This window comes from Punica granatum, chromosome 1 (assembly GCF_007655135.1).
Source record: "Punica granatum isolate Tunisia-2019 chromosome 1, ASM765513v2, whole genome shotgun sequence".
In the NCBI taxonomy this organism is placed as follows: domain Eukaryota; kingdom Viridiplantae; phylum Streptophyta; class Magnoliopsida; order Myrtales; family Lythraceae; genus Punica; species Punica granatum.
Window position 1 is genome coordinate 8559999 of NC_045127.1, and position 15224 is coordinate 8575222.

Genomic DNA, 15224 nt, shown 5'->3' on the forward strand with positions numbered 1-15224 from the left:
CCTTTTCTTTTTATATTTATGTTTGGGATATAGATATTATTCATGCATGCAGGAATAATAATAATGACAATGATAGAAATTTTATTGCCCGCCTAATAATTATCCACCGTGAAATCCTTCTCCCTCTTTTAAAGGAGCCTAGCTATGCGCTCTCTTCAATCATGTCAGCCAAAAAGTGACTGTGTTTGTGTGTATGACAGAGAGAGAACCCTTTGTCTTTAATTCTCTCCAGTGATCGATCGATGCAGATCTTTCACCCAACATCACATATCCCTAACAGTACATTCCCCTCTCTGCATGGATGGACCAAGAGGGGACTGAGGGCAGTCGCTCCCCTAAACTTTTGATTTTATAAGAAAATTTATATATTATGATTCGATTTTGATGAAAATCCTTATGTCTATTCCCAAACTCTGAAGCATTATGGGTACAACAATCAACAGTACTGATTGATATATAGTTAAGTAAAATGTTTATGTCGTTTGAGAAAGGTTGTGGGTTCAAGCCAGGGTTTTGTGTCATGACTCATGATAGTTGGAGGGCTGACAACTAGTCAATACGATGCAACTGTAAACTTGATCTTCTACATGTATCTATGGCAAGTCCGAGCTTCTCGTGCAATGCTTTAATAAGAAACGAAACCGCATCCCTAGGAGAAGGAAAGCAAAATACATAGTAAAAATGTGATAAACGCGAAATTTATTGATCCAGTAGTCTAAAGGGAAAACGAAAGATGGAAAATGGTACTTTGGGGTCCCCATAGTCCACTAGTGCAGTGGGAATTTCCGTACGGGAAGCTAAAGGGATTTTCAGAGCTTTGCTTTGAGGCAGTGACTTTCGAATAATCGAGATGATGATGACCGAGTCTAACGTAAGTGACTTGCCTTGAAATGCCAAATTACTACTGTATAAAGTCGATATCGCATTCTCTTCAAGACCACGCATGATTAAAAAAAGAACGGAAAGCAATTAAAGGGGAAAAAAAGGAAGATACAATTTCGGCCGAGTTCAAGTGAGAAGGGGAAAAAAGAGGGTGAGCATAAAGAATGTCTCTGTATGTTTTTCCGGTGAGCTGCCACGACGGAACTTAATCAAACTGATAGGTCTGTACATATGTACATTTGGCAAAGGCGTAGGAGCTGTTCACATTTTCAGATCAGTGGAGCTAACTTTGACAGTATAAATAAAGTGATCGCTGTATTATCTGCTGCACAGATGATCAGCAGAAGAGAAAGAATTTTGCAGAGGAATAATCAGATTGAAAGATGCAAAGTGGAGGGATAATGGCAGATTTTGGATCAGACCCCACCAAAAAGAAAGGAGGAAGAAAATAGAGATTTAATGTATAAAACAGCTTTTGTGTAATATGAGGAGGGAATAAGAGGAAGTGTGAAGGTCTGAGATGATTTGAACTGACTGCAGTGTAGTTGAAAGCTCCTCCTCTTGCAGAAAAAGAGGAGGGAAAACTTGAGAGAATGGTTAATCTGAAAATGTGATAGAGTGGATTGTATCTTTATCTGGCTTTGCAGTTTGATTCCTTTTCAGATAAAAGTGAAGAGATATTGGGGTGAACGAAATTGAGGGATCGGAATATCGATAAAGGAGCTAGCTAGCTCGGCACTCGTTGCTTCTGCTTATGAGCAAAGAAAGGTCTCGGAATCCAAAAAACCCGAATACCCGAAAACCTAAGTAATAATAATAAGCAAAACTATTGTAGTCACGGGTCGGCACCTTATAATAAGATGAAAGAGTAACTTGTCGGGCCAACCATATTATATTGTTGTTGCAAAGATCAATATGAAAGTTCACCATAAGAAATGCATATCTAATAATTATACGTAGATTTTTGTAAATCTCAAATAGTTCTAGACTTTCTATTGTGAAGAACACTATGAAAACATATTGGCTAGAATATTGAACGAAACTAGATCTTGTAATATCATACTGCGTGTTCTATTACTGGTAAATGGAAAGAAGCATTTTAGTGTGCATCACATGATGATGTTTGGAAGTATGATGGATTCTTGTAATTTAGGTTTGAATGTGGTCAGCATATCGAATGATAAAATCTCCCGATCGTAATTTTTTTTTTTAATTTACAAAATTTGAATAGGATCGAGCCAATATGTCGAACTTTCTGAACTAATAGAGTGAGTTAAGCTTTAGGGGAGGTGGAAGTGGAAGTAGAGGTGGGCATAATAATGATAATGCTAATAATGAATAGGAGAGAGGGGGGGAAGAATTGTATAATCTTGGAGGAAGCATATTCACTTTCTTCTTTGTCATCACTTTCTAAGGCATGATTGGAAAAAGGTGCATCAATCTTCTCTCCTCTCCCCCACCCCCAAAATGAAAAGGAAAAGAAAAGGAGAGGAAAAAAAAAAAGAAGTTTTTCTTCTCTTCTTCAACACATACCCCCCAACAACTTAGTCTTGCTTCAGAAGTCTTCTACCACTCTAAGAAGAAGATCAAGGAAGAAGAGTTTTCAACCTGACAATCATTGGTCTTCTCTATGTTCACTGCTCTAACTGTCAGTCAGAAAAGGATATCATCAAGTTGTGTGCACAGTTTCATTTTTCATACATATATTGAACAACTTAAATGCTCTTAATTAATTGGTCTTCATATTTTGAAGTACTTCTGCAACGCCGACCGACAGTTGGCTTTGCATAAAATTTGTATGAGATATTTGTGGCACAAGTGTTTCATTTCATAGGGGATATTTTTTGAGAAGCTGTTAGAGTTTTTTTTTTTTTTTTTTTTTTAAAAAAAAACCGTAAAGTAAAATGGTTTCATAGAAAAATTGTTTGATTCGACTATGGAAAAAAAAGTTCTTTGCAACTGGGCCTGCGTCAGCCCAGTGGGGGGACAATGATTGATCGACCAACCTCCAATAGTACATACCAGAGTGTTGATTTTCCAGACATTGGCTTCTATATTTGTTTAAGGTAAAATGGTCACACCACCTTTGAGAGAGTCTGGGCCTACAGCAAATGGATAGATACGGTGTTCGATCTCATCTGTGAAAACACATTTATTTTCATACACGAGAATTAGCATTGAAGAAAATGTACATTTGCCAGGAGCTTATCGAAAATATATTCTCATTTGAATAATGATGTCTTCCTCATTAGCCTAGGACAGATTACAAACCAACTGAAAGTCACTGTCAGATCACTACAAAAGTCTATCAGAAGCTCCCGAGCATCTGAAATGCAAGGCGCACTAGACATGAACATGTATACTTCGAGTAAAAACACTAGCAATGCAAAGCGAGAATCAAACAAACGATAAGCATCCCGAAAGTCGGGAACCCCTGCATTTCATTTTGTAAATTTCAAATATAGATCTCATGGCATATTAACCTCCAGGCCTATATACTTGGATGACTGACACAGAGGGCAAAAACCGAGTTTACTTTTGCAGTTTTCACAGAGGCAGAGATGCTTACAAGGCAACAACAGCATTTTTACCTCATGAACCCCGCAAGCTTTACACTTCATCATCGTTGATTGTCTCACACCATCGTTCACTGCTCCTAACTGCCGAGAATGAGCCATACCACCATCGCAACAGGACGCTGTATCGTCCACCTCACTCTCACCACAGCCTTCGATGCTGTCTCTGCTTTCGGCATAGATCTGCTGCAGATTAAAATTGAGGGCGGCAATTGTGTTTTCACTGTTTCGGGCCTCTTGCTGCCATTCACCAGCTTCAAAGATCAATCGTTCGATTTGATCTTCAAGATCCTTATTTTTCCTGGTGATACTTCTGACCTCTGATTCTTTCTCGCAAAGTTTCTGAAGGTATTTTTCTTCCAAGAGAGACATGGTCTGCGATTGGGCCTGCTGGGTCTTCTCTAGGATAGTCTTCCGCATTTGGTCAGCCTGCAAAGAGAGATACAGAGGAGAGAATCTGATATTTGTGAGAAACCACATCCTTGATGCACAGGAGAGAGGAACAAAGAATACGGGTTGAATCACAAGATCAACAAAATAATCCTATACCCATAAAAAAAAAAAAAGGTCCCATGTATAACATATAATATTAAAGGAGATAATTTAACTGATAAGTAGACCTGAATCTGAAGGAATCTATCAATTTCTTTGTCCTGTCGCTGCAAATCCTGGTCAACGTCATCACCGAGGAGTGATAACAAGGGTGAACCTCCCAAAGATGCCATAGAAGTGTGGGTGTTATCGAAGGACAGACCTAAGCCTGTAGAGACTGATTGTGCTTGCAAGATTTCAACAGAGGATATCGGTGAATTGCTATTGAAAAACTCCCTCTCTTTAAGTCTTTTTCTAGGAGGTTCAAGCCCAAAATTGAAAGGCAAACCAGCTCCACCAGTGCTTCCATCTGGGATTGGACCAGGTCTGAACTCACTGAATTGAACTAAAATTACAGAAAAGTTTATATCTGGTCAGCTGCAATGTTCACCCAAATGAAGGAAAGAGATGGATAATAAAACAGGGCTCTCTTTGGTCTCTGAGAAAGTACAGGCCATCAGAAAAGATAAGGGATGTAAAACTAAATATTCAAATTTGTGCAGTTAAACTAGGCAATTTTTCAGCAATAACACCGTCAATCAATCATTAGGAGTGCGTTTGGATTGAAAGTTGAGTTGAGTTGAGTTTTGATTTTAATTGGTTTGTAATGATTGTATTGTTGAATTATGAGAAAAAGTGTGAAAAAATAATAAATAATTGAGAGAAAATAATGATTAAGTAATGATTGTGTTGTTGAATTGTGAAAAATTAATGAATAGTTGAGATAATTTAATATTAAAAATTGAATTGAATGGTTAAAAATATTTAAAAAATAAAAAAAAGTAATTATTATGATGTTGAATTGAATATAAGTGGAGTTGAGTTGAGTTGAACATTGTTTATAAAACAAACACACTTTTTCAACTTCTTCCTAATATGATGATGCTCTTCAAGCTCTACATGCCTTCGAATAAGCACTTTCCTGTCTTCCAAAAGCCCAGGAGTTAAATAGCTAAACCTTAGTAATTGGCTTTATTTGCCATATTTATGTTCAACAATGTAAACTATGAGAACAAGTTGCTGAAAACATGTTGACAAAGATGAAAAAAAAAAACATAAAACCCCTTTCCACTTAAGCCATTTCGCCCTGAAAAGGGGGAAATTTCAAACCCAACCCGAAATTCCCAAGAGAAAGCCTCCTTTTTTTTTCCTTTTTTTTTTTCGGCGTGAACTATGGTATCTAGAAGTCCAATTGGACCTAACTAATCCAGTCGAGTCGGATCGGCCCTCTAAGGGGTAAAGCTCTCTCAGCGTGGATTAAACTTGAAACCTTACTTAAGCGGAACAAGCGCCGAACCACTTGAACCAACCCACAGTGGTAGAAAGCCTCCATTTTTAATCAAACTCCAAAGACACAATCCTCTTGATTTTGGCTACTCAAATCTGATCTAAAAATAATAAGTTTTGAACCCGATTACTCAATAAGATGACATCCTAGCTCAAGTCAATCCTCACATTTCCATGAAAAAGCTCCATATTTTCTTCATTAATTTCCACAAATATCACAAACAAAATTACATAAAATTAGTACACACAAAAAAATAATAAAATTAAAGCCAACTAATGATTATAATATTCACAATTTTACAACGTAACAGAAATTTCTATTTTCCCAAATTTTGCAACCCTAGCTCAAATTCTCCTGTACTTGTCCAAAAGAACACCATGAGATTACGGAACTGACGGCAATTATAGGAACTGCATCACGCTTTCCAAGAATTTTTAAGCGGCAAAACAAAGAATAAGCATGGAAGCTCTTCAATGGCAGGGAACTCACCCGGAGGCTCGTAGGGCGGGTGCTGAGGCCGCTCCGGCAGGCCAACGGGGCCGTAATACGCAACTGGCAGCGGAATCCGGACGTCGACAGCGTACGAGTTCCTGAAAATGGAAGGTATTGATGAGATAAAAGGAAAAGGCCAGAGATATGGGGGCAATTCAACACAGCGCCGAGCTCTTCTCTCGAGCAACACATGGGCGAGCGAAATGCCCACAAAATGGGGGCAAATGAAGATGAAACCAATATGAGATTCTGATAAGTTTGAGGGGAAATTTCACCTGAAGGGTACGGATTGTTGATGATCTTGACGAGTTTGGTGCTGCGGTTGGCAGTGCTGTTGAGGCAACTCCATCGGCCAGGAGAAGAGAGAGAGAGGAGGGAGAGGGAGAGGGAGAGAGAGAGAGATCGCGCGCGCGCAATAGAGAGAAGGAAATCGGAACGAGAAGAATGTATTACTACCGGAAATTGCGTTCTGCACCTAATACTTTTTGTATTATCAATTTGCACCCACAATGTTTTGATTTGAGCCACTCTGAACCTCATAGTCTTTAAATGTCACCAAAGTGCTTCTACACGCAATTACTAAATCCCTTAATAATTAAAAGAAAATTAGTAACAAAGAATGATAATTTAGATATATTTAAAAAGAAATAAATAAATGAGAATCATCACTATAATAGTAAAACTGACAACGTTTTATTGTAAATATTATCAAAAAATAGATCGACTATACTTAAATTATTTTCTAAAACAACAATGGGTCTAATAAAAAAATATAAAAAAATATATTAGAGTAATTTATAATAAAAATAATTGATTAATTATATAGACAATTATTGGTGCACACGAACTATACAAATTCACGAGCATAGCAAAAAGTAAAATTGACTAGTAATGTTTAAAAAATGTACAAAACGAAATTTGTAAACATGAATGGAATGATCTTAATATAAGTAACGTATATTAAATAAAATAATTAGTTACCTATATATAGGATTTCTAGAGAAAATCAATAGAAGACACTAATTTTGTGAAATATGGGTCACATTAAAAGCAAAAAAGATAAATTAATGGCATACACAATATTATTTTTACAAAAAGAAATTAAATATTTAGTCCACTTTAAATAAACGAATTAGCATCGAGTTGACATTAAACTATTGAAAATGACTCTAATATATTAGGATTATTATTTAAAATTATTAGTTATTTTTAAAAATTATAAAATTATAAAATTATGAATAATTATCATTAAAATATACTTTTGCAATACATGGGTTAGAACACTAGTGTGTATTAAAACTAGCTTTATTGCCCGAGCAAAGTATGGGTTATTGTTTAGAGTAGTTATTTTTTAAATGAATTTTTAAAACTTTTGGCATTACAATTGAAATTTTCATTAAGTCATATATAATCTTAAATTGAAAGCATTCATATATTAGTACATACAATAACAAATTCAGAATAATTGAAAATAAATTATAATACCAATTATGGATGAAGAAAATGATATTACTTAGAAAACATATTAGATTTTCTTAAATATCAAATTCTAAAAAAATGCAATAGATGACCTCTATGTATTTTGCAAAAAAAAGGAAGTGCAATCATCTATTTTTAATAATTTTAGATAGATTTATTTATTATTATTTCAAAAATATTATATATTTAAACATACGTATTGCATATAGTAGATATTTCTTTTAGTTACTAATTTTGTCAATTTTTTTAAAGATAATTATTTTAAGAAATTATATTTTACATAAATAAATTTTGAGATTATCTATTTTAAATCAAGAATGTGCTTATATAATAAAATTATGAAATATTTAATGATTTATATGTGTTTTTTAATTTAATCCTAATTGTACATGCATTTATAATTATTTATTTAGACATTTACCTTTATGACATTATAATATATATAAAATTACTTATCTAACCCTATTTATTATGGAGGATACAACTTTATGTATCTACATATAAATCTATATCTCATGCAATAAATAGGATAAGAGAAGTAAATTTATAATGATATAGGGACAAAGATGTCAATATCAATGAAATAAATGGGGTAGAAAGGTAAATTAATATTGAAATGGGGTTTAAAAGACCAATCTATATATCTATTTTTCGCTAAGTAATCTATATATCTATTTATATATAGACTTGACAACAAGAACATAAATAGGTTTAGAAAAGTAAATATTTTAAAAAATGTAAGGTTAGAAAAGTCAATGCTTTAATAAATATTATCTGTAAGGAATATATAAATTCTATATTTCATAATGCGATAAAGGCAAAACTTTAATAGAATATTGAAAATAATAAATATATGAAAAACTATTTCATATAATCTACAACTTTATTTAAAAATAAGTAATAATATAGGTTAAAAAAGATTCAATCTTAGGATTTAAGTAAATAAAATATATTCAATTTATTTTAAAATTTTCATCATATCCATATATCTATCAACATATAAAAGTTTTACTTCCATGCAGTTTTAATAGGAGTAAATATAAGTAAATATTGAAAAGATTCAACTTTAAGAATTAAATAAATGAAATATACTCTATTGTTTTTAAAAATTTCATCATATCTATTTGTCTGTGCACATATATAAATTTTATTCCTATGAGGTTAGCAGGGTAAATATTTATATAATATAAACTTGACTACATCGTAATATAGGGTAGAATAGTAATTAAATAATAATTCATAGGTTAATTGCATTATAGAAATTACTAAGTATAATGATAATTATTATTGTGATTAATAATACTGTATAATACAAAAAAATTTAAAAAGTATTAAAAAGGATTTCAATTTCATTAGTAAATAAATGTTCATAAATTTTTAGTTAGCAAAACTTGATTAAGTATTTCTTTTATCCAAAATTACTAAAATTCATGAAACTCATTTATGTAATGTGAAAAGAATAAAGTACGAATAAACACTAAAATTATAAAACTTTGAAGATTATTTTTCTTTCATCAAATAAACCTAAATATTTTGATACATTTTGGAGCTTTAAAACTATTTCTTTAAAAATTAGACTGATAATATAAATAACTTATTGCATAAATTCTATGCTTATGAGTCAAATATATATTCAACATAGTACGTCTAAAATTTACCGTGCTGAAGTTTACAATATATTATTTTTTTTGCAAATTAATTTTGACTATAAATTCATATCAATTATTATTTTCATATCTAACTTCTTCTTATAAAATTTTCTTCATAAAATCCATGCAACGCACGGGTTCAATAACTTAGTATATGTATAGATTAACTTGATTGCAACTAATTTTGTTAGTAAATGCAAAACCTACTCTAAACATAATGAGTATAACAAAGAAATATAAATATATATTAGTTTCTAAAAACATAATTGATTAATAACATATAAAGAGTCAGAATATGTACAAACCCCTTCTATGAATTTGTGGTAACATAAAAATATCAATTAAAGATTTTTATAGATCTTTTTTAGACAGGAAAAGGAAAAGTTTGTATAAATTCTATCTAAAGCAATAATGAAATAAATTCTTGTAATATATTAACAATTAAGAAAATATGTAATGCATATATTAAATAAGACAACAATTGGTGGCAAAATTATTAGAAAATATAGAAAATTATTTTTGGTTCAAGTTAATATTATTTTTTGAATGTTAAAATTAATTATTGAAAAATTAATAGTTTTTCAGTTGAATATAATCTAGGATTTTCTACCTACCTATCTATCTATCTGTACTAAAACTCACTAAAGTTCAATAAATGCTCATAATAAATTAACTTATTAAATTTTAATTTATTAATATAAATAATATGTTAACGTAATAAATAAATATGTAATGCATATTAAATTAATTTATGTATTTGAGTATATGTACAAATTATCACAATCCATATCAGAAAATTTCGAATAACATTTATTGAAATATACCCTCTAATGTTTATATCAACTATTATATTTATTTATTGTCTCAATATATTATTTTAATAATAAATTATAGAACACCAGTAACCATTAGAAAAATTAGCAAAATGAAATTAGTATGTCTTAATGGAATATTTCAGTAGAACAAGTAACCATTAGAAAGACAAAATTTTGTCGTAGTGAGCCTTCAGATGTCACAGTTTTTGGCCTCTATTGAATTTAGAGGCAATTATACATCTGTCAGGAATACTCTCCTAATATATGTAATGAACCCATGTGGTATAACGGCGATTAAATAAATACGCCATGCAAATTGATCAAGACAATTACTTATAAAATTATTCACAAACCTTTTGAAATTAGTCTAACATATCAGAAACTATTACTCAAAATTAGAAATTTATCTTCGAATAACCTTATTGTTCTTAATAAGTAGATTTATCATTAAAAATCAATATCATAATTATATGAAAATAAACCCGTGCAACGTATGAGATATATAAAACACTTGTTAATACTAAGATTTCAGACTTTGATTTTTTTAATGCTGAGGTTAATATTAGTCATAGGTTTTAGCAGATGGAAAAAACATATATAAAAATTAATCGAGTTCATAAAATAAAAACTAAAAGGTGTCATCCTTAGTGATGGAATGAGAAACGTGATGAGTGCTATGTCGGATCAAAACCTGTTAGGCCAATATTACGATCAAGCCTTTCTTTTTTTCTTTTTTCTTTTTTCTTTTGTCATTTGGTGGTCGTGAATGATTTAGGTGTACCTAAGCGAAGAGAAAGATAATGACTTTGAAAGAGATAATTATTGAGGAGAGGCGCATTTTGCATGCATGGGACTGATGACAGAATGGTTTTGAATATTTAAATCATACAATTAAATTAAATATCGTTCAAATACAATTAAATTAAATTTGGGGGTAATTTTGTGTTCAGTAAAAAAAGGGAAATTTACTTAAAATGGTCCATGGTTTACCCGTTTTGTCAAATCTATCATATGTTTTTTTTGGTCAAATCTATCACATGGTTTACTTTTTTGTATCAAATCTATCCCGACGTTATCTTTTCCGTCGACATCTAACGGCCGTGCTGATGTAGCGCCCACGTGGCAAGTGTGGCCCACTATCCCTCCACGTGCCATGTCAGCACGGCCATTAGATGTTGACGGAAAAGATAACGTCATGATAGATTTGATGTAAAAAGTAAATCATGTGATAGATTTGACAAAAAAAGCATATGATATATTTGATAAAATGGATAAACCATAGGCTATTTTAAGTAAAAATTCCGTAAAAAAATAAACCGGATGTGCTAGACAAAGTGTGAAAATTTTAGTTAGTTCTTGACTTTTTTTCATTATTCATATACAAATCACAAAACAAAAAAATTCACCAGAGTGTCAACTATAATTTTGCATCTCGATTTTCTAATAAGTTTATATTCAACATAAGGCACCAAACCAAGCACTCGCATCGGCTATCCATCGATACTTCTTAAGAGAAAGAAACTGACAGAATGCGATAGCCGGTCCATCATTTAATTATCTTTGTCACATAGTCACCATCCAAGGTTTCCTCCACACGTATTAGTAATTGCTTAGTGGAGGCAACCTGTATACAACAGAATTATAGTCAGCAATAAAAAATTGGTCCATTACAATGAGAGGGAGGGTCATGACCTTTTCTGAACTCTCAACAATATTCTTTTCCTAATCTTTATATTATTAAAATATTTTTATTTATTTATTTACATTTATTTATTTATTTTCGGGTTTTTATCTTATATCTTATATCGAAGACCAATCAATTATGACGAATCAAGTTCGACTAGAGTTGGGTCTGTTCACTAAGTGGTAAAACTCCCTTAATTGTGAATTTTTTCCACACATAATATTCAAATTCGACTCAATAAATAAATTATTTGTTTATTTACATTTTGTATAATTTTTTTTAGTTTGTATCATGATACTCGAAAGTCCAATGAGTTCTGATTAATCTAGCTCGAGTTGACTTGACCTTCTAAGTGGTAAAATATTAGCATTTTTATAAATTTTCTCCACACATAAGACTTGAGTTCGCATTGCTTATAATAAACAAGTACCAAAATCACTTGAACCAAGCTATATTGGTTACACATTTCTAATTTATTTCATTGCGGTTCTAAATCCTTCCCAGAAAAAGTTCGTGAAATGACTTTAAAGTAACATATATAGCTTTTTAAATTGGTGACCGATTTTCATTTTATCAGATCATTGTTTTAGAGAAGTGAAAGTGCAACATTCTTACAAGGGTACAACGAAAAAAGAATGTGTCTTCTTAAAAAAAATAATTTTAATAATTTAAAAAAATTGCTAAACACTTTTTTTTTTGCATTTTCTCATTGATGTTCATGATTTTTTTAATATATTATATTTCAGATAGCATCTATAACACTTTTTTGTCAATGTAATAAGTTACAACCCATCATAATGATTTTCTTTTTGTAAGATATAAAGTAAATTATTTTCTATATTTTAATATCTTAATGAATATGAGTAATCAAAGCAATTAATGACATAAAAAATGAGTTTGTAACTATTATAAATGTAAAATTTGAAGTAAGCATAAAAATATATTTACTTCACGTTAACTATATAAGTTAATATACCTTGTAAGAAGTCTAAAAATTAATAATTCATTCTTTTACAATATATTGATGCTATTGTTTATATTGAGTATTGCGCAAATTACAATTACGATCTTATTGATAAAAAAAGTTCCAATCCCGCAGCATCACGCGGGCATTTTGCCTTAGTTATAATTAACAAGGGAACCTACACCCGCACTGGATGCCTTTGCAGAAGATTTCGGCCGCATCACCATGTTCTCTCTTACACCACCTTTTGCAGTTCTCAATAAGCAGGCATGAATCAAATATTCCCGGATTCAACTCTTCGCATTCACTGCCAGCATCGACTCCGTTAGCTGCACCTGCCATATACGTAAACGTAATTCATAATCATCAATTAACAAAATAATACTAAGGATATTTAAATTAAACATACGTACATACTTCATTGTTAGTTCTTTTAATTCAAATTATTCCTCGACCAATTCATAATTCGAACCAATCAAAGTGAGGACGTCATGATACACCTGAAGTATAGCACGATGTAGTATGTATGAAATTGTAATGGAATCATGGAGTTGAATACCAGTGATGGAGGCAGTGGCAGTCAGAAGAACAGCAAGGAAGACGATGAGGAACAACTTAGTCTTCATGCTTTCAATTGTAATCTTTCTCGACAATGAAAAATGAGAGCCCTGAGACAGATAAAAATATTTAGCTTGATTTTATCTATGAGGCCTCTCTGTTTGTCAAAGCATATATATATATATATGTATATTAAATGTATATGTGCAAATCAATTTAAAGAAGGGATGTTATTAATTACTGACTATATATACTGTAATAATTAAATATATATATATATACATATATGTATTATATGTATATGTGCAAATCAATTTAAAGAAGGGATTTTATTAATTGCTGACTATATAAACTGTAATAATTAATTGTGACTTTTACTTATTGCCAAGTTTTAAAGGGGAAGTAATTAATTAATGCTGACTCTGCTTATTGCCACACAAAAGTTGAATTCTCATTTTCATTATTTTATATATTGTAAAATCACCTTTCAAAAAGTAATAAGTGCACTTATTCTAATAAAATATTTTAATATCTTTTCATGTATCAAATTCAATTAGAGTAGCTATTACTTATTATCAGGAACGTCATTATCAACTACTGAAGCAATATCGAGAAGATTGATTGCAGAAAATTACTTTTCCGTTGAGAATCATTTGTCGAACCTATAACATTTACAAGTATAGAAACTATAAAAATCAAGCTTGAATGACTACCTAATTTTGCTAAATATAACAAAGCTTATATGTACGAGTAAATTATTTTGGTGACAATTAAACAAGGAAAATATTTTTATAATTATTACTTCTTGATGTAGGAAATATTTGTAGCCTCTACCACATTTTTTTACAAGTAATAAATCATACTTGAACGAGCACTAATATCGCCAAAAACAATAAAACCTCGAATTATTTAATTTCTTTGGTGAAATTAAAGAACGAATAATATTTTCAGAATCTGTTAAAATACTGTTCTCTGAATATGTTAAGCTATTTCTTATTCGGGTTTCTAAATTTGATATATATCATATATTATATAAATTGTACGTTAAATTCAATTGCTAAAATAAATAAATAATAAAAAATGAGAGTGGCAAACAAAATGTTATCCTCCATTTTACTATAATAATTTAATAATTTTTTCGATTATAACGGAGGCTTATAAGCCAAACAATTGAATAACTTAATTATGAATGCTATATACCTGTTCAAAGCACGAGTTAAAAATTACTACGCAACAGTTTTTGCTTGTCATTAATTTTGTTCTTCGAAATTAAAATGAGATTCCTACATATGAATAATATATCTATCTATTTATATATATATATATATATATAGCTGAGGACGTTGGGAGCTGAGGTGGGATTCCGAGTTTGTCCGGCTTTTTTGATGAAGGAGAAGAAGAAGACATAGAGGAAGGAGATGGTGGGGTGGGTCTGTGTCGATTGGCAGGAGGGAGTAAATGGAGAAGGTTATATTAATTAGATCCGTTTGGTTTTGGGGTTGATTTTTAAAATTTTAACTCTAACTTTAACTATACCTACTACACAACAAAAGTCAATAACACAATTATTACTTTTTCCATTTTTTTCAATTTTTTAACCATTCAATTCAATTTTTAATACTAAATTCTTTCAACTATTTATTACTTTTTCACACTTTTTCTCATAATTCAACAACACAATCATTACAACCCGATTAAAATTAAAACTCAACTTTACTTAATTCTAAAACCAAACACACTGAATATATTGCCGGCTAGTGCTCCTGCGACCTTATAGAGGTGGTGGCTCACCATGCATTCTCTTCGGACTAAATACGTAAAAAGACATTCTCTTTACTCAAATTCTTAATTCTAGCACGATCTTTCAGAAATAATACAGAAATACACGACCTTTCATTTTAGTCTCAAATCTAATACGCCGTTAAATATTCTGTTAATTCTAACGGTATTGACTGGCTAAGTATTTATAGTGTCGTTATATTATTTGATGAGTGGACCCTATATTTTTTATTTAATAAAAATAATGCTGATTTTTTTTTTTAAAGGTAAGGATTGGATCGAAGCTAAGGGGGAGGGGGGCAGGCAATGGCCTCGATTACGGCCACCACACTCCCTAGTCGGGGTCGAAGACCATCACAGAGGTCACCACTGACCCTGATTGGGGAATGGTGACTGCAATCGAGGCCACCATTGCCAGAATCGAACGAGCCCCAATTTCGGTTTTTCTTCGATTCTGGCGGTGGTGG

The 15224-nt window shown here is 31.4% G+C and overlaps 1 protein-coding gene across 4 annotated transcripts; it reads right to left on the minus strand.

Moving 5' to 3' along the window:
• Window positions 1-2511: 2511 nt before the first annotated feature.
• LOC116193019 (probable BOI-related E3 ubiquitin-protein ligase 3) lies at window positions 2512-6377 on the minus strand. 4 transcript variants are annotated; one of them, XR_004154185.1, is made up of 6 exons: window positions 6105-6260; window positions 5827-5927; window positions 4079-4395; window positions 3474-3887; window positions 2905-3020; window positions 2512-2528 (listed from the first exon to the last, which is right to left on the minus strand). XR_004154185.1 is itself a non-coding variant. In XM_031521744.1 (5 exons), the coding sequence occupies exons 1-5, from the start codon at window positions 6176-6178 to the stop codon at window positions 2985-2987; spliced, it is 942 nt and encodes a 313-aa protein (XP_031377604.1). In that variant the 5' UTR covers window positions 6179-6260; the 3' UTR covers window positions 2831-2984. The 4 variants fall into 4 exon arrangements, 3 of the variants coding, with proteins under 3 accessions (XP_031377604.1, XP_031377603.1, XP_031377605.1); XM_031521744.1 differs by lacking the exon at window positions 2512-2528 and having other exon boundaries at window positions 2831-3020; XM_031521743.1 differs by lacking the exons at window positions 2512-2528; window positions 2905-3020 and having other exon boundaries at window positions 3088-3887.
• Between the last annotated feature and the right edge of the window lie 8847 nt (window positions 6378-15224).

Bases quoted from the DNA above. Each gene is read 5' to 3' on its own strand.
- LOC116193019 (XM_031521743.1), bottom strand. From the start codon at position 6,178: ATGGAGTTGCCTCAACAGCACTGCCAACCGCAGCACCAAACTCGTCAA. The intron at 5,928-6,104 runs GTGAAATTTCCC...TTCCATTTTCAG, and splicing joins CAACAATCCGTACCCTTCAG to GAACTCGTACGCTGTCGACG. The intron at 3,888-4,078 runs GTCTACTTATCA...CTCTCTTTGCAG, and splicing joins ATAGATTCCTTCAGATTCAG to GCTGACCAAATGCGGAAGAC.